This window comes from Sarcophilus harrisii, chromosome 2 (genome assembly GCF_902635505.1).
Source record: "Sarcophilus harrisii chromosome 2, mSarHar1.11, whole genome shotgun sequence".
Taxonomy (NCBI): Eukaryota; Metazoa; Chordata; class Mammalia; order Dasyuromorphia; family Dasyuridae; genus Sarcophilus; species Sarcophilus harrisii.
The window spans coordinates 529,814,267-529,839,537 of record NC_045427.1 but is presented as its reverse complement, the minus strand read 5'-3'; the positions used below and the strand labels follow the sequence as shown (position 1 = coordinate 529,839,537).

The window sequence follows — 25,271 nt, the reverse complement described above, 5'->3', positions numbered from 1 at the left end:
ACCCCAGGCCCCCAGCCGCCGAGCCCTGGGAGGCCCGGCCGGGGCCGGCGGAGCGCGGCCGAGAGGGCGGTTCTGCGGGGCGGGGCGGGGCCGGGCGGCGGGAGCGCCACGCACGGCGGCGGCGGCGGCGGCGGCGGCGGCGGCGGCATCTGGAGCTGTGACTGTAGCGGCGACGGTGACAGCAGCGGCGGCGGCGGCGGCGGCTCGGTCCATGGGACGCAGCTGAGTCTATGCGGCGGTTGGAGCGGCTGTGTCTGCGGCGGCGGCGGTGGGGACCGGCCCGGGAGCGGGGCGGGGACAAGATGAAATATCAGAAATACCTGACGGTGCTGCAGATGGCGATCGGGGTCACCCCCTCCAACCGGGGCAGCCTCCTGCCCCTCAAGAGGAAGCTCTGGTGAGGGGCGAGCGGGCGGGCGGAGCGCGCGGGCGGGGCGGGGCGGTTGGCGCGGGGCGCGGGGCGCGGGCGGCTGCTGGGGGCCGCTACCCGGCCAGGCTGGGCGGCCCGGAGCTCTCCATCCTTCCGCCTGCTGCCCCAGGCCGACCGCTCCGACCTTTCCTTTCTCTGGAAGCCGGGGGCCACGCTGGGGCCGGCGGGCGGGAGAGCAAGAGGACCAGGGAGGCGGTGACAGATGCTAAGCGTGGTGGTGCCCATCTTGTTGGAAGATGCCGTGGTTGCGAGTGTGTGTGTGTGTGTGTGTGTGTGACACCTGGCCTGGGGATGTGTGAACTGCTAGTGCGTGTGTGCGTACCTCTGTGTGTGTGTGTGTGTGTTGGGAGGATTGCTTTAAAAAAGATAAATGCCGCATTTTTGAAAAATGGATGAAAAAAGAGGAAAGTTCCTGCCTGATTTTATGTTTGTCATTTTCTGCTAAACGGCCCCAGGAGAAAGAACAAGGATACCTCTTGGGCGGCTGCATGGAAGGAACTATCCATCTGTCCATCCATCCATCCCCATCCATCCATCCATCCAACCATCCATCCATGTATTCACTCGTTCAGCCTCTCGCCCAAGTGAAGGAAAAAGCAGTGAGGCTGCTTCTTTCTGTACCTTAAAATGCAACTAGGGATGGGGGGCACCGAGGAAAAGGGAGGGAATTAATTCAGAAACAAAAACCTAAACCAATCATTTCTGATGCCCTCCGTGATTTGTAATTGTGCCTCATTCGGTAGAAATGTTTCATTAAGTCATTTTATTGTTAGAAAGTGGCATTTACAGTGAAGAGGTGCTGGATTCGACATGGCAGTCTGATTGTAGGTTTCTCTGATGTTGTTCCACATTTGTACCTTCTGATCTCAGTTTCAATGAGTTCTAAGAAAATTCATGTCAGCTTGCTTGACAGCTGCAATAGGGAACACAACAAATGTAGATTTGTTAACACATTCTTCCTTAAATTGGTTTGCTTCTGGATGAGTAGAAAAAGAGAAAATAATAATATATCCCTATAAATATATTATCATTTAAAAACATAAATAAGATTTTTGTAAGTGCTTTTTTTTTCACTTATAGTGATTTATAAACAAACATTTAACATAGGAGCTCAGTTAAGAAAAATAGAAAAATATTTTTTGAAAATGGTTTTGAAAGTAATTCATTAAGATCTGGCTCACATAGTTGATTATATATTGGAACTGCTTTAAAAAAAAAAAAACTACTGTTAAACTTATATACTGTGGAAGCCCAGAAGTGTTCTTAGAATTATAATAAGTTCAGAATTAGATGATAGCTCTTCCATGAGTTTACAAAGAAGTTAAGTTTACACAGTGTTTAAATATATTCTGTTTAGGGGGAAGTAAACAATAACAGAGCCCAGTAAATGTCTATTACAAGTGATCTTTGCAACAAGTTGATTTTGATTTGGAAATGTAATATAAATCATTAAGGTTTTATTGAGTAACTGAATCTTAAAGAAATATTTGTGAAAAGAGATGTGGCATCTAGGAATCTGAGGAAAAACTGTTTCCAGGAAATGAGACAATACAAGAGTACACTTTAGGAATTATGGACTTTTAAAGAGCACAGGTTTCATAAAAGGAGAGTAAAGAAGAATTGCTTAATAGAGGGCCTTAAAGACAACAATAAAAAGTTTAAATAGAATTAGAAAGCAATTGAGTTAATGAGGAAACTTAAACCTTCTTTCATGATTGTCTGAATAATATAGAAAAGTTATGCTGCATGCATTATTTTGAACTGAAAGAAAAAACAAGGAGGAAAAAGTGGATTAGTTATATTAAGACACAACCATAGGAAAGAATTTTAACAATGATATGAAGGAAAAAAGAGAATGACTATTACAAAAAGAAGTAGCAAAATATTTTAAATGATTTGAATGTAAAGATGAAAAGCATTTATTGTATGATGCACAGTTAGAAGGACTGGAGACACAAATACAAAAAGCAAGGCAGGTCTAGCCCTCAGGAACTTAAGGAGAAACAATACATATAAAGAAGTGATCACTGGGAAAGGATATTGTAGTTTGGAAATTTCCTGAGACACTAAGTATACCTATAGAAGAGTCAAGTGAGTGGTCTTTTGCAGCAGCAGTGGTAGTATTGGTTTGATTACTTTTCCCAGAACAAGAGATAGAAAGTGAAGGATGTGGATGTGAGATTAAGATGCAAGCAGAGCAGCATGGCAGTTGGCAGGTGGCCAGTTGGATAGAATGTGAAGCATACTCTGGGATCTGGGGGCCAGTTAGATGTAATGGGTCATGCAGATTTATACTGGTTGGCTCCTCAGTCAGCACTGCATAAAGATGATTCCAAAGCTGAATGAATTTTGTCACCAAAGGCAATCAAGGTCTTAGGAAAGAATATGAGAAAAAAATATTGATGGAGGAGCCAAAGATAAGTATAATCAGCAAGTGGCAAATTTTAGCTATATAAGGGCTTAACCTTGTACTTTCAAAAAGTGGTAGGGCATATTCATACTAGATCATGGTTTTCTCTTCCCACTGGGAAGCACTGCTATAATGATTGTCCTTGATTTACACTCCTTGCACTTTGGAGACTGGACTTCCCTCTAGTTCACGGTCACATTCATCTAAAATGTCTCTTTGCTATTTAGAAACTTGTGAAAAAAATTTAATGAAAGTATAACCATAAGAAAGACATTGTCTCACAGATAGAAAATGAGCACTGAAATCAGAAGGACCTAGGTTCTAGTACTGCTTTTGATACATATTTGGCTGTGTGACTGCATAAGTAACTTGAACTCTCAGTACTTTAGGTAACTTTGTGTGGAGACCATCAAGTTTCAGAGAAGATACTAACCTATATCGATAGAAGGAGTTTCTTGTCCTGAGAGTTCTTTATACCCAAATCCCTTTTTCTGTCTCTAAAATAAGAAGTTTTCCTGACTACAGCTCAGAATTCTCCAGCAAAGAAATGTAGCATTGTAGACAGAGGTTAAGTTCTCTGACCCAATTTTATTCTGTGTATATGAAGGTATTCACTGGCAATCTTACATTGTCCTTCTCTGATGAATTCAATTAATTTGCAGATGTGTATCACAGAGCAATTATGATAAATACTTTTTATATAAAGCAAAATCAGAAAATAGAAGCCATATAGAGGAACCCATATGTGGAGAGCATGTAATAGTTAAGACATGGGAGTGGGGGAAAACAAAAGAGTATAATAGAGAAGTTAAACTTTTTTCAGCTATCAAAAGTATAATTCCAGTCAATAGCATGTGGTCTAGAAATCATTATCCTAACTTCCCTCTTTGTCTCCTTCTGACCACCATGGAACTTTTTCCTCCTGTGCCACACCTGTGTTGTCAAATGGAGTTGTACCCCTAGCTAAGAGCTAGTACCTGTGTTCAATACTAAAAAACTCTCACTCCTCTCCAATCCCTCTTCCTTCCCTCAAAACATACTTGAACCACAGAACTAAAATTCACATTAAGCTCTTGCCTAGGGCATATAGAAAACAAAATTTATCTCTCCCAGACTATATTTCCCAGAATTTACAGACATATTTTATAAAATTTTCAGTTTCTACTAGGCAAGAAAAAAAGCAGCCTATCCAATGAAACACTTCTCTTTTGTTTTTGGTGTACACCAAAAGAATACATCTTGGCTAGAAGAGATTGATACCCAGGTGTCATCTAGGGTTATTTCTCCTTGGCAGAAATCAGTGCCAGAAAGTATCTAGGGTTACAACAGTCACATTGAATAATAGAGTATTGGATATCATGGGATTTAGTGTTATAAGGATTCTCAAAAATGTAGAAAAGCTTCATTTTACAGAAAAGGGATGGCCATATTGGTAATAACCAGCAGAGCAAAAATTTTACCCCAGGTTCTCAGTTGCAAAGACCTGTGCTTGGACCATTTCACTAGAGTTTTCTAAACTGAAGGGTATGCCTTTGGCAGAAGGAATGAAACAGTATCCAATGTTATTATACATTTCCTAATGTAATTCCCATAAATTCAACTTTTTTCATCAAAAATGTACAAATTAAATTGACTAGGCAAGACTAACTTTAATTTTTCAAATGGCAATGAATACAGAGTAGCAATCATTTAATAAGTTTTGTACAGATGAAATCAAATTTGAATCAATACAGATATACTCTCCTACCCTTATTATTCACTAGTCAGTATAGGCTAATGAAATAAATGGGTAATTTTGTCATGTCAATTGTTGTTGAGTGTGTAAACTTTAAATGGTCTTTGTGTAGTTTTTTAAAGTGTCAAATTGTTTTGTTTCTGAGGGTCATTTTAAGTAAAATATATAAAACTCATTTTCTTTAAACCCTTCAAACATTAAAAAATTAGTTTCAGAGAAGTTATAGATAATAATTTGTTGATTTTTTTCAAGAATTAAATTAATGTTTAATGTAAAATTTTACTTCTTTTATTTGCAGTATTGTTTATTTCCAAAAGTAAAATAATATCCCTTCTTGGTACATGAATACACAATTGATTTGAAAAGAAAATTCACTGAGCAGTTGGAATTATTAGAAAAAATAGTAAGGGCAATTTAGTGCATTTATAAAAACACAAAATAAAAAAGTTCAAATCCAGAAAAATCATATTTTCTATTTTTATTGATATCCAAAAATGCTGCTTTTGATGAAGAGAAAAATCAATGTTTGCATAGATGTGTTACCTGCAAATGACATGAAATCTAAATAATTTCTTTTAAATGTATATGAAGAAATATTAGCAATCAATTTTTCCAGAGAAAAATGTTTTTAAAAAACAAAACCAAAGATATGTTTAAAAAATAACTATGACTATAACATCAAAAAAATTAACTTGTATCAAGTAAGGTTATTTTCAGAACTGCTAAATGGAAAAAATGCCATTTGATAGAAAAGCTGGTATCATCTGCAAATCATGCAAAATGACTTTGAAGAGTTTCAGTTGCAGATAGTATAGGCAAGTGAGAATTGCTTACAGATATGAATATCTTTGTTATGAAGTATCTGAGGAATTAAAATATTTCTATTTTGCATTGCATATAAAGCAACATATATAATTAAAGATGCTCATTTGTTTACATATGTATTTTTTTGAAATATGTAGAAGAAATTTTACTTTGCCCCATCAAATGACAACATGCCCCATCAAAGGTATTCTTTTATATAATGGATGGATTTTTAAATGGATATAATGTAGGGAAGTATAATAGGCTCTACCCTCATGGAGCTCAAATTTATGTCAGGATGAAATGTAGGTCTAAAAGCACTAGCCAAAAATTGTCCCTTATTTCAGTTTAGTTACATTGTATCCCTACTATTAGGGACACAGACAGTCCCTACTGTTGAGAATATTAGACACTTAACTTACATCTTTTCAAGTTGTTAAAAGAATAATTGACTTTATAAAAAGCAGTTCACTAGAATTGTACTACTAGAAATATCAAATTTATCAAATAATGCAAAATTATCATAATTTTATTTTGAAATAACTTCATCTTACAATTTCTTTGTTTTGTGGATTAAAAAAAAAAAAGTAATACATCAATTGACACAGCTTGATCCTTCAAAATATTCTTAAATTCTCGTCATTGTAATGTTGAAAGAAGTCTTTTTGCAAAATTGGGTGGAAATATGGATAGAACACATAGGATACTTTAGTGTTATTACAAAATATGCTAATTTTCTCATGATGAAGCACTGAAGGATGCTTGAACAAAAAGAACAAATTGTGGGGCAGGTAGGTGTAGTGATTAGAGAACCAGCTCTGAAGTCAGAAGGTCCTAAATTCAAATCTGATCTCAGACACTTAATACATCTAGCTATGTGACCCTAGGCAAGTCACTTAACCCTAATTGCCTCAGCAAAAAAAACCAAACAAACAAATTGTCATTTTTGTTAGTGTCTTTTATAAAGACGAAGAAATTTCATATTTGATGGATCTCTTAAATTGAGTGCTATAATTCAATCAATAGAAGTTCTTCAAATTCAAACTCAGATATATAAGGATAAAGTAATTATAGTTATAACAAAAGTAGATCTATGGCTACCAAATTTACAAGATAATATTTTGATATGTTTCTGAATAAAAATGCACCTGTACTGAAAATTAAATAAAATGCAATAAAATTCTATTTTTTTTCAATCACTCGGTCTATCCACAGAGGCAATTTTCATTTGTTTTTAAAGAACCTGATATTTTAAAGTATGAATTGGGTAAGGAACCCATTTGCTATGACAAAAATGATACATTTTAAAAATCTTGCCCTATCTGAACAAGAATGGTAAGTGGACTTACCTTGTGATAGTACATTGAAAGAAACTTTTGAACCTGAAAATATTATACTTTAGTTACAGCTAAATAAAGACTTCTATAGTTTTATCAAAAAACCCCCACAAATTTACATTATTTGTGTGAAATTGCATTTTCTGTTATAACTAAAATATCTTGATTAGTGGTTGAAAAAATGTGACAACATTAATGTCACCATAATTTGAGAATGTTGTACCCCAATAAAAATCCATTCATCATATTAATAATATTATCTTGTTATAAATACTAAAATTATAAAGTATTTTATTGTATGTTAATTTTTCCATTGAATGTTTTGTTATTGTAAAAATTTTAATAAATTTTAATTTTGTTTGAAAATTACTTGAATAAATTATTTTATGAAAAGAGGAACATAAAAGTTTGTTTGTAAAGATGGTTTGCACATGATAATATTAAGTTCCAGAGAAGGAGAATGACTTGCTCAATGCCATATAACCAGTTGCAAAAGCAGAATCAGAATTTAAGTCCCCTGACTCTCAGTCCAGTCTTTCTGTAGCATCGCAGTGAAGAAATAAGTTTACTGGTATGTTCAATTTGAACATGTTGCATGGTATTTGAGAAGAAAACAGAAGGGATTTTTAATATTGTAATTACATATTACATGTTATGGAACTGGAAGGATATCTAAGTATTTTGTTTTTGACATTTTTAAATCTACCATCTTTAAACTGTAATTACTCTCTTTTGTCATAGAACACCTATTAAATTGTACAATGTTTGAGGTCCAGGGTACTATCTTAGAGGTTTTTTAAACTCCAAAACACTTAGAATTGTTCTTTTCACATACTAGTCACTCAAGCAAGTACTAGTTGATATTTTTTTCAAGATTCAATTCAATTAAACAAATGGATATATAGATCTTTTGAATATATCCTAGTAACAGACTATGAATCAGCCTATATACATAATGGAAATATTCATTATTGGTAAGGTAAGTTAGGCAGCTGTGTTACAGCAGGTGAACTTGGAAATGAACAGGAAGACCCCTGTTCAAATCCTGCCTTTAACATTTACTATTTTTATGACCCTGAGCAAATCCCTTCACCTCTTTAAGTCTTTTAGTTTCCTTATCTGTGAAATAGGAATAATCATATTTTAAAGTGTTTTAGGAATGTTGGCAATTATTTTATATGTTTAGTGTTCTATATTTGGAAACATATGGGAATATAAAAGTTGAAGAATAGCATAATGCTTCCCCTTAAGTTACAGGTCATGCTAGACCTGATGACAGGCCTAGTCCTAGATTTACTAGCATTGTGGTGCTGGATGTCACTTAACCTGTCTGCCTCAGTTTCCTCAGCCTTAAGAATAATAAGGGCAGCTTCCTCCCAAGGTTGTTGAGGATCAAATAAGATGATTTTTGTAAAATTCCTGGCCTGTAGGAAGCATTTAATAAATGCTTAATAACATAATAAAAAGGGGTTTAGCAGTATCTAGAGCATAATAAAACTCCACATAAACACTAACTGTTATCATTGTCATTTCCTTCCTTCCCCAAGAAATTTGCATTCTACTAAAAGTATTACAATTAGTTCTAAATCAGAGGATTCTTATTATTTTTTGTGTCATGGATTTCTTTGGGAGTCTGGTGAAACCTATGGACCTCTTCTCAAAATAATGTTTTTATATGTATAAAATGAAATACATGGGATAACAAAAGGAAACCAATTAAAAGTACTTTTTGCTGGAGTAACTGGGATTGACTTGCCCAGGGTCACACAGGTAGGAAGTATTAAGTATCTGAGGATTTGAACTCTGGGCTTGCACTCTATCCATTGCCATCTAGCTGCCCCTAAGATATATTTTTAGAATTAAGTTCATGAACCTCAGGTTAAGAACCCCTTTTCTAAGGAATTTTTAAAAGTTTTACTATTTATATGGTAATTCATACAGATGCTAAATGTTTTTAACTTGTTAGATATTGCTGTATTCAAAATAGTATTATTAAAGAAAATTCTCAAGTATTATTTTTTTTTTATTTTGACTTTCACAGGTTCCCAGTATCATATTGAGTTTAGGGAGACATACACATACACACCACACACACACACATACACACACACACACACACTTTAAAATTTAATTTTTTTTAATTTAAAATTTTATTTCTATATTATCTTAACAAAACCACTAAGTACAGACACCTTGTTTCCACCATATCTAGCTTTTTAAGTTATATCTATAGTAGGTCAAGGCATAAAAATATATACATGAAAAGATGACATGGTGGCAAAAAATGTTTTAAAAGTTAAATGCATATGCAATTCATTTTTGTCCCAATTCACAGCAATGTTACACTTTACAGCCTTGGGGGACAGGGGAATTATAATTCCCAGGTTTCCAGGGTATTTTTCCTCTTATCATTGAAATAGAATGAATTATTGGGAGGAAAAAAGAGGAAATACAGCTAGAAGAGATCCTTAGAGCTGGTGGAAGTTCTTCAAAAAAAATAATTCAGAGTAATGACCAAGCATGAGCCAAAAGGATAAAATAGTGCCCTACATTGTTGATAGCACTCAAACTAGGAGGATGAGATGACCTATATTGATAAACAGTGTGTAAACTGAGAGGATGAGGCTGTGATCTACAATAAATAATTGAAAAACCAGCTACAAGCACTAGAAGGTCACTCTTTTCCAATCCTTCTCCATTCCAGTAAGAGGGGTTTCCCTGGTGCTAACCAATCCCTTCAATCCCTTCACTTCCTGTTCCCATTGTTTCTTTAGTCTCTTGAGTTGAAACTAAGGTTGGGAAGCATAGTCATTTTCTCAAGTAGTTTACTGTTATTCCTAAATTATTAATCTGTGATAAATGTTTTTGGCCAATAAAAAAATACTAGGATATTTTCTGTGTTGTTTAAAACACAGAATTAAAGATAGAGGGAGACTTTTTTCATTCAGAAAGCAGAGAGATTTTGCTCATCAAGGCTGGGCTGCAAATATAGAGGCACGTACAGAAGCAGAGAAGGGGCTTTTGTTATATAAACCTTACAGAACTTGAGAGCAAATATAAAAAGGTGACAAATTTGTTTTCTTTCCCATTTTGCTTTAAAAAAAAAAAAAAAGATAGCTCAAGTACACTAAAAAAAGCAATATACTTGTGAGGGAAAAAAGAAGCTTCTTAAATCTGAGAGGCTTTAAATGGCACTGGATCCATTTTGAGAGCTAGTCCCTGAAGGAAAAGATATGAGCCAAGTCATTGTGACTGTAATAATCTACCCAGAGGCCTCTAACCAGATGTGGCTGACTTTGCAATCATGCTTGCCATAATGCTGCTACTATAACAATATAGCAATGTTACAGGTACCCAACTTGGTGCAGACGTCAGTGAAAGTCACTTGAGGGAGGCTCTTTGGATTTCTCTGCCACTACCCCACTTGTTACAGCATTGATTGGAGTCTGCTTCCTTCAGGAAAGAAAATGGCAAGTGAAAAGTATGGATAGAACCAAGGACCAACTACCAGGTTTCCTCCAACCTTAAATCAAGATTTTTAATCAGATGTGTTTAGCTATTTCTTTGAACCTTTCAAAAGAATGCTTCAAGAATCTTTTTTAGAACTTTCATTAGCACTCATTTAAATTGGGAAGCCTATGATGTTTCCTACTTTTTTCTGCCTAGAAATTTTGATTGACTTGGTTTTTATATTTCCTAAGCTTTGCTTTGATGTTTATGATGCTTTATGTAATAGAAAGTCAATGATTGGGGTAAAGTTGTTGCTTTGGGGGCATCTTGAAGTTGATAATGGCATCAAGGAGGTGAACATTCTGCTGGGCCAAAATTTATTTGTTTCTGATTAATGCAAAACTTGAAAATAATCTTCATGCTGGCAAAAAAAATTTTTTTTGTTTTCAAGAGCAATTATTTTTTACTCAGTCTGGTTAGATAGGATATATGTATGTATAGAGTATGTACAGGTATGAGAAGAGGAGATTTATTTTCAACTTTTGAAACTTCTTTTCATGGTTATTATGTTTCCATACTATTTAATAATGATTCCATATCAATTATTCTTATTCATTGATTGTGCAGACATATTGTATTTATATATAGTGTAACACCAGTGGTGTCAAATTCAAATAGAAAAGGAGGTCAATACTCTATAAGATCTCCATGGGCTGCATATTGACTTAGTTTTAAAATATGATGTTATCTATATTTAGTTGTATTTTTATTTTCTTAAATATTGATCAATTATATTTAAACTGGTTCTGCAGGAGACCATGTTCAACACTTTTGACATAGAGAGTACTAGTTATGTTCAAAGTTTTAAATCAGTTGGGCCAATTAAAACAGTTAAATTTAAATAACTACATAAAGTATCCTTTAAATTTTTATTTAACCTTGAAATTAATTTTCTTACAACTTAATTTCCTGAATGCAACTCAGTCACTCAGGAATATTTATTTCATACTTACTTTGTTTAAAGTACTATAAAGCACTCTGGGAAATGACTGGTAGAGAATAGCCATCCTATTACTGTTTCTAATTGTGGATAGGGATAAGGAAGAAAACCTAGAACTCAAAAATCTTAAAAAATAAATGTAAAAAACATTTGTTTTGAATATAACTGGGGGAAATGTTAAATTAAATTTTAAAAAAAGAGAGAGAAAAGAAAGAGACTTAACTGGAGAGTTACCATTATGTAACCCTAGAGTAAAATTTCCTCCCACAGGGTTCTAAGCATATACTTCTAGACTCATATTTTCCCCTGTGCTTCAAACTTTCTGGAAAAGGCAAAATCTTTGGGGCTGCTGGACAGGCATCTATCTACCTTCCTATGGGACTTAGACTGTATAGAGAACAAAGTACAGGCTTTTTATTCTCCTGTTTTATGGCTTTAATTCTCTATAATCTAGCTTCATTAGCCCTCTGGGCAATCTTTTCTCCAAGAGATCCACTGCTCAGGAACTCAATTATCTCTATATAATGTCAGATCCTTGAATTTTCAACCTTGGGATTATTCTGGGGACAATCTTCAAGTCTGACTTGGGCTAGGGATTGTCCCTTCTCTCCTACAAGACAAAATTCTGAGATCATACTGTATAGGAAATGTAGATCTCCTCTTCTCTATATAGGAGGTTGAGACTCAGGACATCATGCATCAACTTTTCTCTCAAGATTTATGAGCAAGCACATATCTCCTTTGTGCTTCTAACACTCAAATCCTGCCTTCTTTCATCTTTGTGTCTTTGTTCACATCAACCGCAAGAAATGAAATATACTAACTCCTCCCCTACTCCAATCATCTTTATCTTTTGAAGTATCTCCAAGACCCATGGTGGTCAAAGGCCACCTCTTCTATGAAGCTTTCTCTAACTTTTTTCTTTCTCCTCTAATCTGTATCCCATGAGTTGAGAATGATCTCTCCTGCCTTGACATTCCCTTTCATACTTTGCCTGGTTCTACTTTGCCTTGATCACAGTTTGCTTTGTATCATACATATGTAACTCAAATTTTAAAAAATTCCTTTTCTTCCCTTATAATTTCCTGAATCTTTCAGGTATCAGATAAGAACAGCAAATTTAAGGGGCCAAAAAGAATTTCCTGAACCTTTTAATATTTTAAAGGCAGTTGTTTGTTTAAGGTCATTTAATGTCATAACACATTTGGCTATTAAAAAAAGAAAAAGAAAAACAACCAGTCTCTGTACCTTCTAAATAACATGCCAGAAGTCTCTAGAAGAAGGAAACGGGCCAAGAGAAGCCCCACCTGACACAGAACATGGCTGTCAACTTGCATCAATAATTCTCCACATGGAGGGTTGGTATGATTCTTTGGGACCAGTGCTAGAGGTTGTTGATAATATCAGCAAGACTTTTCAGAAACCATTCTACAGAATCACTGGAAGCAAAGAACTTCTGGCTTGCAATTGGCCACGAGGCAAATGTTGTGTGTGAAGGAAGAAGAAGAGAAGTCTCACACTGTGTCTTATTCAGTATCTAAGGGAATTGATGCTCAAAGTCAAGGAGTTCAAACAAACCGTTTGTTCTAAATTTTATTCAGAAATGTTCCTCACCCCTAGTAAAAGCAGTTTCCCCAGGAGATTAAAACTTCACAATGATAAAAGCATCAACAGTTGGTAAAGAGGTTCCTTGAATCTCAGGAGTTCCTCACCAGATTCCTAAAAACTGCTTTTATTTTCTTTTTAATGGAAGGAGAACCTTCCACTGGGTACAGGTTAATCCAGTTTAGGATTAAAACTTCTTTCCTCACAACACCCCTGGCTATTACTGTGGATGTGTGAGGAATTGTCAAGCCTTCCCACTTGCATCCTGGTCCACAACAATTACACACAATGTTGTAAATGAATTCCTTTTCCTCCCTTGTGATTGTGATATGAGGAGAGGAGAGAATGTTTGGAAATATTCTTTTTTCTGTCAGAGCTTCTCTACATGGTACCTCCATATGAGTATTTTATGAAGAATCACACAGGACAAGCATTCACAAGGTGGTGAGAAAAAGCAATACAAAGACACTCTCTAGGTATCTCTCAAGAACTTTAGACTCAATTGTATGACAAGGGTGACACTGGCACAGGACCACCCAACATGGCATGCCCTTAATAGAGAAGGTGCTGTGCTCTATGAGCAAAGCAGAATTGAAGTAGCCCAAAGGAAACATGAAATATGCAAATTTGTGTCTGAGCTGTGGCAGAGCAATCTGAGCTCGTGTTGGTCTGATCAGCCCCAGTCTGACACAATGTAACTCAAATCTAACATAGTGATGTTATATTGGTCATCTTTGAAAATGAAGGACAACACTAATAGGTGATGCAGTGTACAGAACAATGAGCTTAGAGTCAGAAAGACCTGGATTCAAACCTCACCTTAGACATTTACTAGCTATGTGAAAACTGGGGAAGTCTATTCACCTTTTTCTGTCTCAGTTTCCTTGATAAATGAAATATTTGTAAAGCGATTAACAAAGTGTCTACCACATAGTAGGTACTTAATCATCCTTTCCTTTTTTTTTTTTTTTTTTTGAAAGCCATGAATCATATCATAGAAGAATTGGGGAGGGGGGATTGTGGAAAGTTGAAATTTTTGGACCTTTCTAGGAATTAGTGACTTGGCTATTTACAAGCTTTAATATTATAATATAATATGATGTTATATATAAAAGTATTTTCAAACATTCTTTCCTCTCCCTATATCACAGTCACAATGTAGGAAAGTACATGAGTACTTTCAATTCTATTTAGTAAATATACTCTAATCTATAAAGTGAATATGCAGTCCTCTTCAGGTTACAAAAAGTTGAGAAGAAATGAGAATCATAACAGGAATGATGGCACAAGCCATTCTGATAAATTAGAATTTTTGAAATTTTCATTACTTAGAATCTGGGCTGATTTATTAGGCACTAAAAAAGGGCTGTAGATTGTGGGAAATTAGGCTAGACCATTCACATATCTCCTGCTGGCACCTGTTTAAGGGAAGGGATCTGGAACAGCTTTGCTTGAGAATGCTGCGGTGGGGGAGGGGAGAGACGGGAGGAGGGGGTGAGGCAAAGATTACTCCCTAATAATAGTTGTTCTCACTCTTTCCCTGGGAGTTTTGTGTTCATTGCTCGCTCACCTGCTTTAGTGTTGATGAATGGACTATGCTTAGCACAGTTCCTGACACATAGTCAATGCTTAATAAAAGTTAGTTAACTGACTGACACTGACTGACAAAAGAATCAATGACTTAATGAATGAAGAAAAAAGTTATTAAGCCCTTACTATGTGCTAAGCACTGGAGCTACAAATAGAAAAGGAAGGCAATTCCTGATCTCAAGAAGCTCACAGTATAATATAGGCAGGGAGGAGAAAATCCATAAAGGAAGTTTAGCTGTAAGTCAGATTGAAAGAAAGATTACTTAGAGGTCAAGAGCAAAGTAGATGTTCATCTGTCTTCTGTGATGACATTTCTACCAGTAAAACCATACTGATTTCTCTTTGCTTCTTTTTCTTTTCTCTTCTTAATTTTTTCTCTGCATCTCTCCATCTCACCCAAACTAGATATGCAGAGACTACTTACAGGCCCAATCTCATAACTGATTGTCATGGGTGTTTTGACCTACTCTATTTTCCAACCTGATGGTTACCACCGCATTATTTTTTTTTTTAATTTAACACCCTTTTATTTACAGGATATATGCATGGGTAACTTTACAGCATTAACAATTGCCAAACCTCTTGTTCCAATTTTTTACCTCTTACCCTCCCACCCCCTCCCCTAGATGGCAGGATGATCAGTAGATATTAAATATATTAAAATATAAATTAGATACACAATAAGTATACATGACCAAAACGTTATTTTGCTGTACAAAAAGAATCAGACTCTGAAATATTGTACAATTAGCTTGTGAAGGAAATTAAAAATGCAGGTGTGCATAAATATAGGGATTGGGAATTCAATGTAATGGTTTTTAGTCATCTCCCAGAGTTCTTTTTCTGGGCATAGCTGGTTCAGTTCATTACTGCTCCATTGGAAATGATTTGGTTGATCTCGTTGCTGAGGATGGCCTGGTCCATCAGAACTGTGGTTAACCCCGCTTTAAACAATCTGGTGTTTTCCCTTCTCCCACTCCTGGTGGGGTTCACCATATTGATTTCAAACTTAGTGCAGATAGCTGATCTGCATAGCTCACTGCAGCTCAGCTTCTGAGCTCAAGATCTGATTATTATTGCACCAATAATGCAGATCCTCAGATCTTCTTTATTAAGATCTAAGATTATCTCAATCTCAAATTCCATTTGTGGCCAGGATTAACAATATGCGCCACCATGCCTGGCCATTCGGACTTCTGGTGCAGAACCAAACGCCAGTGACTTTGATGGCAAGAAGCTCCTGTTATGGCTTCCATAATGGCTGCTACTGAGCAGTTGAGTCTGTTGCACCTGCAGAGGAACTTTCTGCATCATGTATCTTCCTTGGTATAGGATATCTCTGATATAGGGACTGGGCTGGAAGCAGGCTCAGGGGTATGGATGCTTGTCCTAGGGCTATTGACCTTACCTGCAGATTGTTCTTAGTTGGTATTGATGATGGTAGGGATGGTCTGTATGCTCCCTCTTCACAGTAGCTGCTGCCCTTGATAAAGGCCGTAGGGACCAAGCTGGAGTCAGGTGCAGTGATCTAGGAAGTGTTGTTTTTCTCAGGATTCTTATACTCAGGGACTGGGTCTAGGAGAAGGTGATAGTCAAAGTTGTTTGACATTGTTAGCTCATGCTGCCTTCTACATCTCCCCATTGAATGGTAATTGTTAAGTAAAGCATGTTTTGGTTAAAAAAAGTTGGGGGGGGATCCATATATCCATGTATATGCAAAATCTCCTTCCTCCTTAAGACTATAAACTCCTGGAAGGCAGTGACTGAGACATTGCCCTGCACATAGTAGACACTGAATACATGTCTGTTGGATTTCATGTTTAATGAAGTATCAAAAAGTCTTTGAAAGCTGTAACTCTAAGATAAAGTATTGTATTAAAAGAAATACCACTGATGACTTCAGCTGCTGTGATTTAAAAAATGATATAATGACATTTCTTAGATATTCTTAGAAGAGAATTGCATATATAATAAAAAATTATTGAAATATATTGCCTTTGTTCTTTGCAGGGTAACTCCATCTTCTGAAAATCCTAATGGTGCTACTTCTAGTGTTAGCCAAGGAAAGCCTTCTTTAAGACGAATTAAAGGGAGAATACACAGAAGCAAAAGCCTTGATAGTGTTGATTTCTGTGAATTTACTGTAAGTAAGCTTTTTCAATGCATTCTCATTTTTAAAGCTTTTGAAGATCAGTTTTGTCTAGACTGCTTTTATTTAATTTTTCATGCCTGTAAAAATTTACAGTAATATTTAGAGTGTAACAATACTTTTTCAGCAAAACTACTTCTTTAACTAACACATCTATGGTAGTTATAATTGATATTATTCATAATAATGATGAAGATCCAAAAAATTGTTACATTCAATATAGTTTTCATGTAATCAACAGCATATTATGCTTGGAAAATTGGTGTGATATGGTATATAGAACCCCCCCTCTCTTAATCTAAATATTTGATAAAGTACCCTATATCCAAGCCAAGATGGATATAGTTACTATAATCTCTATTATATTGATTTGAATAATAATTGAAAAATGTTGAACATCATATTTTTTCTAGAAAACTGGATTTTTAAAAGTTGGAAATAATTGGTTTTTAATTTTATTAGATCAATGGATGCATGTTGAACCTGAAGCAATCAGAAAGAATGGTATAAATTATTCCTTTTGTAGATATCTATTAATCCTTTTAGGATATGAGAATAATGAATGTATTAAAAAATGTCTTACTTAGTGGGTCTTAAAGTTCTAAGACACCCTATAGTCATAAGGGAAATATAGACACCATTCAGTTTACAGATAGGTTGTTTTTCCAGAAATGGGTTTGTCACTCGGTAATTTTTTTTAATAATAGCTTTTTATTTTTCAAAATACATGCAAAGATAATTCTCAGCATTCACCCTTGCAAAACCTTGTGCTCCAAATTTTTCTCCCTTTCTCCCCTTTTCCCTCCTTCCCTAGACAGCAAGTAATCCAGTATAGGTTAAACACATGAATTCTTCTAAACATATTTCCACATTTATCATTCTACCCAAGAAAAATCAAATCAAAAGGGGGAAACATGAGGGGGAAAAAACCAAGCAAGCCAACAACAACAACAACAACAAAGGTGAAAAATACTATGTTGTGATCCACATTAAGTCCCCATTGTCTTCTCTCTGGGTGCAGAGGACTCTCTCCATCACAAGACCGTTGGGATTGGCTTGAATCACCTCATTGTTAAAAACAGCCAAGTCCATCACAGTTGATCATCACATAATCTTGTTGCTGTGTACGATGTTCTTTTGGTTCTACTCACTTAACTTAGCACCAGTTCATGTAAATCTCTCCAGGACTTTCTGAAATCATCTTGCTTATTGTTTCTTATAGAACAATAACATTCCATTACATTCATAAACCATAATTTACTTAGTCATTCCCCAATTCTTGGGCATCCATTCAGTTTCCAATTTCTTGCCACTTCAAAAAGGATTGCTACAAACATTTTTGCACATGTGGATCCTTTCCCCTTATTATGATATCTTTAGGATACAGACTCAGTAGAGACATTGCTGGATCAAAGGGTATACACAATTTGATAGCCTTTTGGGCATAGTTCCAAATTGCTCTCCAGAATGATTGGATCAGTTCACAACTCTACCAATAATGTATTAATGTTCCATTTTTCTCACAGCCTCTCCAACATTTATCATTTTCTTTTCCTGTCACTTTGACCAATCTTGAGGGGTGTGTAGTGGTATCTCACAGTTGTCTTAATTTGCATTTCTCTAGAACATTTTTTCACATGGCTAGAAATGGTTTTCTTATCTGAAAATTCTCTGTTCATATCCTTTGACCATTTATCAATCAGAGAATGGCTTGTATTCTTTAAAATTTGAGTCAATTATCCATATATTTTAGAAATGAAACCTTTGTTGAAACTCTTGAATGTAAAATTTTTCCCCAATTTTCTGCTTCCCTTCTAATGTTGACTGCATTGTTTGAATAAAAAGTTTTTAATTTAATATAATCAAAATTATCCAATTTGCATTTCATAATATTCTGTAGTTCTTTTTTGGCCTTAAAATTCCTTCCTCTACATATCTGAGAGGTAAACTATTCCTTGTTCTCCTAGTTTACTTATAATATGATCCTTTCTGTCTAAATCATGAATCCATTTCCTCTTTATCTTGGTATAAGGTTAGGTGTTGTCAATACCTAGTTTCTGCCATACTATTTTTCAGTTTTCCCAGCAATTTTTGTTAAACAGTGAGAACTTATTTCAGAAGCTGGAGTCTTTGAGTTGATTAAACACTAGATTACTATAATTATTGACTATTGTGTCTTGTGAATCTAACTTATGCCACTGATCCATTACTCTATTTCTTAGTCAATACCAATTTTTTTTCTTTTTTTATTATAGCTTTTTTTATATACAAAACATATGCATAATTTTTCAACAGTAATCTTTACAAAAACTTCTGTTTCAACTTTTCCCCTCCTTCCCTCCACTCCCTCCCCTAGATGGCAGATAGTCCTATACATGTTAAATATGTTAAAGTATATGTGAAATACAATATATGTATACATATTTTATAGTTACACAAGTTATTTTGCTGCGCAAGAAAAGATTTAGACAGAAGGTAAAAAATAACCTGGGAAGAAAAACAAAAATGCAAGCAAACAATAACCAAAAGAGTGGAAATGCTATGTTGTGGTCCATATTCATTAACCAGTATTTTTTCTCTGGGTGTAGCTGGTTCTGTTCATTATTGATCAATTGGAACTGATTTGGATCCTCTCATTGTTGAAGAGAGCCATGTCTATCAGAATTGATCATCATGTAATATTGTTGTTGAAGTTTATAATGATCTCTGGTTCTGCTCATTTCATTTAGCATCAGTTCACATAAGTCTCTCCAAGCTTCTCTGTATTCATTTTGTTGGTCATTTCTTTTAGAACAATAATAATCCATAACATTCATATATCACAATTTACCCAACCATTCTCCAATTGATGGGCATCCATTCATTTTCCAGTTTCTAGCCACTACAAAAAGGGCTGCCACAAATATTTTTGCACATGTGGGTCCCTTTCCCTTCTTCAATATCTCTTTGGGATATAAGCCCAGTAATAGCACTTCTGGATCAAAGGATATGCACAGTGTGATAACCTTTTGAGCATAGTTCCAAATTGCTCTCCAGAATGCTTGGATTCATTCATAACTATACCAACAATACATCAGTATCCCAGTTTTCCCACATCCCCTCCAACATTCAATACCAAATGGTTTTGATGACCATTGCTCTATAATATAGTCTTAGGTCTGGTACAGCTAGGCCACATTCATTTGCATTTTTAAAAATTAATTCCCTTGAAATTTTTGATGTTTTGTTCTTCCAAGTGAATTTTGTTATTACTTTTTTCTAATTCTATAAAGTAATTTCTTGGCAGTTTGATTAGTATGGCACTGAATAGGTAGTTTAATTTAGGTAAAATTGTCATTTTCATTATATTAGCTTGGCCTACTCATAAGCACTTGATAGTGTAATGGGCTGAGGTTTGAGTTGATGCACTGAGGTCCCAAGTATGTGAGGCTAAATAGTAATTGGACTATACCCTATTAATATAAATGATTGGGTAAAGAATGGCCCCCACCCACTCTCTGTGCAAGTCCTGATGTGTTGTATAGGAAATGACGATTTTGGTGGGTGGAGGCAGAGAGACAGGAAGAGAAGCTGGGAGAGATTGGCCTGGGTTCCATGCTAGCTAGCAGCTGCTGGTCGTGTGGCTTCTGGTCTAGCTAGCTTCTTGACTCAGTTACACACATTGCTATTGCCCATTCTCTTCCACCTCCGATCTTTCTTCACTGAGAATAAAGACTGACAACTTTCCCCTAACCTGAATTCCTGACTCTGGCTGATTTTAAAATATGCGGTCTTCACATTTGGCGCCCAACGTGGGGCATGAACCCATGACCCTGAGATTAAGAGTCCCATGCTCTACCAACTGTTTAGATCTAACTTTAGTTGTGTGAAGTGTTTTGTAATTGTGTTCGGATGGTTTCTGGTTCTGTCTTGGCAGGTAGACTCCCAAATACTTTGTATTATCTACAGTTATTTTAAATAGAATTTCTCTTTTTATATCTTACTGTTGGACTGTGTTGGTAACATGTAGAAATGCTGATAATTTATGTGGATTTATTTTATGTCTTGTAAATTTTCTAAAGTTGTTAATTGTTTGTAGTAGTTTTTAGTTGATTCTCTAGGATTCTCTAAATATACCATCAGATCATCTGCAAAGAGTGATGGTGATAATTTTGTTTCCTCATGATCTACTCTAATTTTTTTTTTATTTCTTTTTCTTCTCTTACTTCTAAAACTAACATTTCTTATACAATACTGAACAGAAATAGTGAATAGCAACCTTGTTTCACCCCTGATCTTACTGGGAATACTTCTAATTTATCTTCATTACATGTAATGCTTGCTGATGGTTTTAGATGGATGCTAGTTACAATTTTAAGGAAAATTACATTTCTTCCTATGCTTCCTTGTGTTTTTAATAGGAATGGGTGTTGTATTTTGTCAGAGGGTTTTTTGTATCTATTGCTATAATTATGTTAATTTCTGCTAGTTTGGTTATTGATATTATCAATAATTTTGCTGACAATGAACCAGTCCTGCAAATCCTACTTGATTATAGTATATTATGCATCACTTAATCGTTTAGAAGTTGGAGTGTATTTGCTTTAAAAATCCAATGCTATGGCTGATACACAAATATGTTTTACATGACTTTACATTTATAATCAATATAAAACTGCTTACCTCTCAGGTAGTGGAAGGATTGGGAGGGAGAGAGAGAATTTGGAACTCATTTTTTTTTAATTTGATGTTAAAATTATTTTACATGTAATTGGGAAATAATTTAACTTGAAAATACTAGGAAAAGTTGCAAGATGTTACTTCCCCAGCTCTAAGCCATTATTAGTGTGGCTATGTGGTTTGAAGAAGGGATTCAAGCAGAGTGAAGACTGCTCTTAGGAACTAGTAAAGTATATGGATGAATTTCTATAGTAAAGCAAGTAGTTGGAGCAGAGAGAGAATTAATTAACAAGTCAAGAGAATTCTGGGACTTAAGGTATTTTAGGAGCCAGGTTCCAAAACCCATATGATATCGCTGATTTGCACATTAGTCCTGAGCACTTCTTTGAACATCTCCTTTATTTTATTTCATCCACCATAGGGACTGGGCCTGCCTGCTTTCCTTATGCAGTCACCACATATTGCCTCTGACCAAGCGTCCTTTCTTCTCTGGATCATCTGGCCAGGAGTCGCTCTTTTTCTATGTTTGTCCCTAAAGCAAGCACATAATCCATTTGAAACTGTCAGTATTCATCATAGAAATCAGGAATAAAAGGCTCTCTCCTATGCATGCTTCTCTTTTTTTCACTTTGTCCTTGTACAAGATAAGAACAATGAATTTTTCCACGTAAAACATAGCAGAATTGAAATAATGTTAATCTAGTTTTCATGAAATCATTCAATCTTGGGTTCTCTTGGCTGTTTTGTCACTGATATAAAAGCTACATACTATCATGGATGGTGTTCTGGGCTTGGGATCAAAAAGGCAAAGATTTAAATCTCTTCTTTGACATGCTAGCTGTGTGACTATGCTGGCCTTCTGACTGGATAAGGCACTATGTGCCTCAAGAAATTTCTTAGGACTTATCTAGTAAGCCATAAATGGTTTATAGGCTACCTTAGTACAGGGAGTGGCCCACACTTGACTTTCCTACACTGACAATATCATAGATAGGTATTTGTCACAGGAAGGAGACTAAAAGTTATTCTTTAGTGGTGGGGTGTGGTATGTGTGTGAAGAAATGAGATAGAATTCAGGCAGAGTCTGATGATTGACAACCATTAGACTTCGTGATAAAGAATAGAAGGCCATAAGAACTTCCTCTTCCCTTTCTTCCTCCTCAATCTTCTTATCATTTCCAGTCTTGCCACTACCAACTCTGCCTTATTCTGAACCAGCCTTGAGGTGACATGAAGAATGGGTACAGGGTTAGGGTAAAGTATTGATACATCCTGGACAGAGAAATTCTGAGCAATGGCTATTGGAATAAAACGGGATTTTCTATGGCTACCATATCATTCGATTGGAGTGTCTGTGCTTAGCTAAGTACACATAAGTTGGTTTCTACCTTTACTAGAACTGAGTACATGGCCATCTAATTTGCTACATCAAAGTTCTTCATAAATTTGGAGACACCAGTGGATGGGCTCATTTTAGGGAACAAGTGTTTATTATATATTCCAGGTCTTATGTTAAGTGCTTTACAAATATGATCTCATTTGATCCCCCAACAACCTTGAGAGGTAGGTGCTTTTATGATCCTTATTTAGCAGTTGAAGAAACTGAGGCAGACAGTGCTTAAGTGATTTGCCCAGGTCACACAGAGTATCTGAGACTGGATTTGAACTCAGGTCTTTCTGGCTCCAGGCTCACCACTTTATTACCTAATCAATAAAACCATTGATTGTTCATTCTGGAAGGAACCTAGTCCAACCTTTTTACTTTACTGACAAAGAAATTGCAGCCCTTTAAGTGACTTGCTTACTAATAATCATACAGCTTATGAATTTGATCAAGTCTTCTGACTTCCAGGCTGGCTCTCTCTCCTGTTATATCATGCTACCCAACTTTTTAGTTCAGAATGATGATGATGATAATGGAAGGAACCTAGTCCAACCTTTTTACTTTACTGACAAAGAAATTGCCGCCCTTTAAATGACTTGCTTACTAATAATCATACAGCTTATGAATTTGATCAAGTCTTCTGACTTCCTAAATCAGAGAAGAGGGGAAGAGGAAGTCAGAAGACTTCCAGGCTGGCTCTCTCTCTCTGTTATATCATGCTACCCAACTCTTTAGTTCAGAATGATGATAATGATAATGGAAGTGCAATTGTTTTACTTGGCCCTTCTCATTTTCTTCTTCTTTAAGAGTCTATATGTTCTGGCAGCATAATTCTTTATCAGAAACTCCATTAACATAAGAAGAAATATTATTGAAGGAAGAAGTTTCACAAGTCCATAAATTTAGAATTAGAAAAGAGTTTAGGAGTCATATCATCTCAGCTTTTTTTTTTTTTTTCCCACAAAGGAGGCTGAGACCAGGGAAGTTAGTTTGCCCACAGTCTCAGAAGGTAGTAAGTGGAAGAAGTGGGGATCTAAACACAGGTCCATTTACTTCCAAAGCAGTATTTTTTTCACTGCTCCCTCAAATGTATTCAAGCATATCACATAATAGTAATCCTAATTTATATAGCAATTTAAGGCTTACAAATCACTTTATGTATGTTATTTAATTTGATCCTCACAAGTAGGACCTTAATTATCTTAATATATAAAAAGAGGAAATTGAGGTTGAGTGATTAAGTGATTTGCCCAGGATCACATAGCTAGTAAGTGTTTGAGTGAGAATTCAAACTCAGGTCTTTTTGATCTAGCTATCACACAAATGGAGGAGGAAGATGTGAATATTATTAAATAATAAAATATCAAACACAAAATATAGTCTAAATATAGCATTTAAAGGACTTAAGGAATTGATCTCAAAGTCAAGTAGAAAGCTCAAATTAGAAAAACAAATTAACATTATCTGTGCTGTATTTTTATTTATTTTTAATTTTTAACATTTCCCAATTATATTTTACTCAGGCGGATAGCTTGACACCTCTATCTTAGGATCAGAGGAAGGAAAGAAATTGGGTTGATGATAGAAATTGAGGGTGGATGTTTAACCTATTTACCATGGCTTCTACAAAGATTTTTACTACTTTTGGGGCTAGAAAACTGAGGTTCAAATTCTTCCTTTGATGTTTGCTGTGTTGTTGGGCAAGTCACATTACCTTCTAGCAGTCTTATTATCTTCCTCTATAAAATGAGAGGAGAGTTTAGATGGTGCCTGAAGTTCCTTCTATGTCTGGCCTTTTGATCTTCTTCTTAAACCAAGAAGGGAGAGAAAAATTCAGTCAAAAGGTGAGCTCCTTGAGGGCAGGGATTATCTTCGGTCTTTCTTTGTAGCCTGGGGTATGCTGATAAATTTTTAACCAGCTTTCCAGGAAAGAAAAATGTACCCTGACATAGTTAAAATTTTCTGCTCATTTAAAAAATTTAACAAATAGCTCTCTGAGCTGGATTAAGTTAGCTATAATACACTCCTGTTCATATCCCTGTCACTTAGCACAGTGCTTGGCACATAATCAGCACTTAATAAATGTTTTTTGTCTGACTGCTTTCTAGAGGTAAAATATAATAAAGGACACAAGCCCTTTGAAACCCTGGAACTTCCAACCCTAGGCCATTAGAAGGCACACCAGGAACCAATGTCAACATTCTCTTCCTCTTCCAGGGAAAGGAATGCCCTAAATATAAGTGCCCTAAAAGAATTAAATCTTGTAAAGGCTAACCAAAGAAGGCTTGTATGTGACTTCTCTGCCTTCAAATAAAGGCTTTTCATATACTTATACTGGCCCCTGATTTTCTTATAAAACATTGAAGTTTTTCATTCCACACTTAAAACTTACAGGCTTAAAATGCAAGGAGAGATTGTTAACACAAAACCAATGCTGAATAATAACAACATCTAATCTGTTAAGGAACATAAGAATCAATCTCCAGATGGATAGAAAGAATACTGGTCTTGGATTCAGAAGATTTGGTTTCAAATTCTGACTCTGTTCATTACTACCCACATGACCGCTTATGTTATTTAAGCTCTTTAGGATTCTTTCAAATCTTGATTATGATCTTTTCCCTTCATATATCCTTTTCCCTCTGGCTGAATGCATAGTGGAATCTTACTGACCTTTCCTTAAGCTGTGTGCTCATAGCCAACCTACTTTGTTTCTCT

General features: G+C 35.7%; 1 protein-coding gene across 5 annotated transcripts in view; it reads left to right on the top strand.

The window, feature by feature from the left end:
• Positions 1-215: 215 nt before the first annotated feature.
• The window catches only part of TJP1 (tight junction protein 1), a 281,159-nt gene continuing 256,103 nt past the window's right edge, over positions 216-25,271 (top strand). For all 5 annotated transcript variants that reach the window (XM_031955480.1, XM_031955476.1, XM_031955475.1 and 2 more), the window contains exons 1-2: positions 216-397; positions 16,372-16,504. In XM_031955480.1, the coding sequence (XP_031811340.1) occupies positions 231-397; positions 16,372-16,504 (300 nt within the window). In that variant the 5' untranslated portion in view covers positions 216-230. The remainder of the gene's footprint in view (positions 398-16,371; positions 16,505-25,271) is intronic.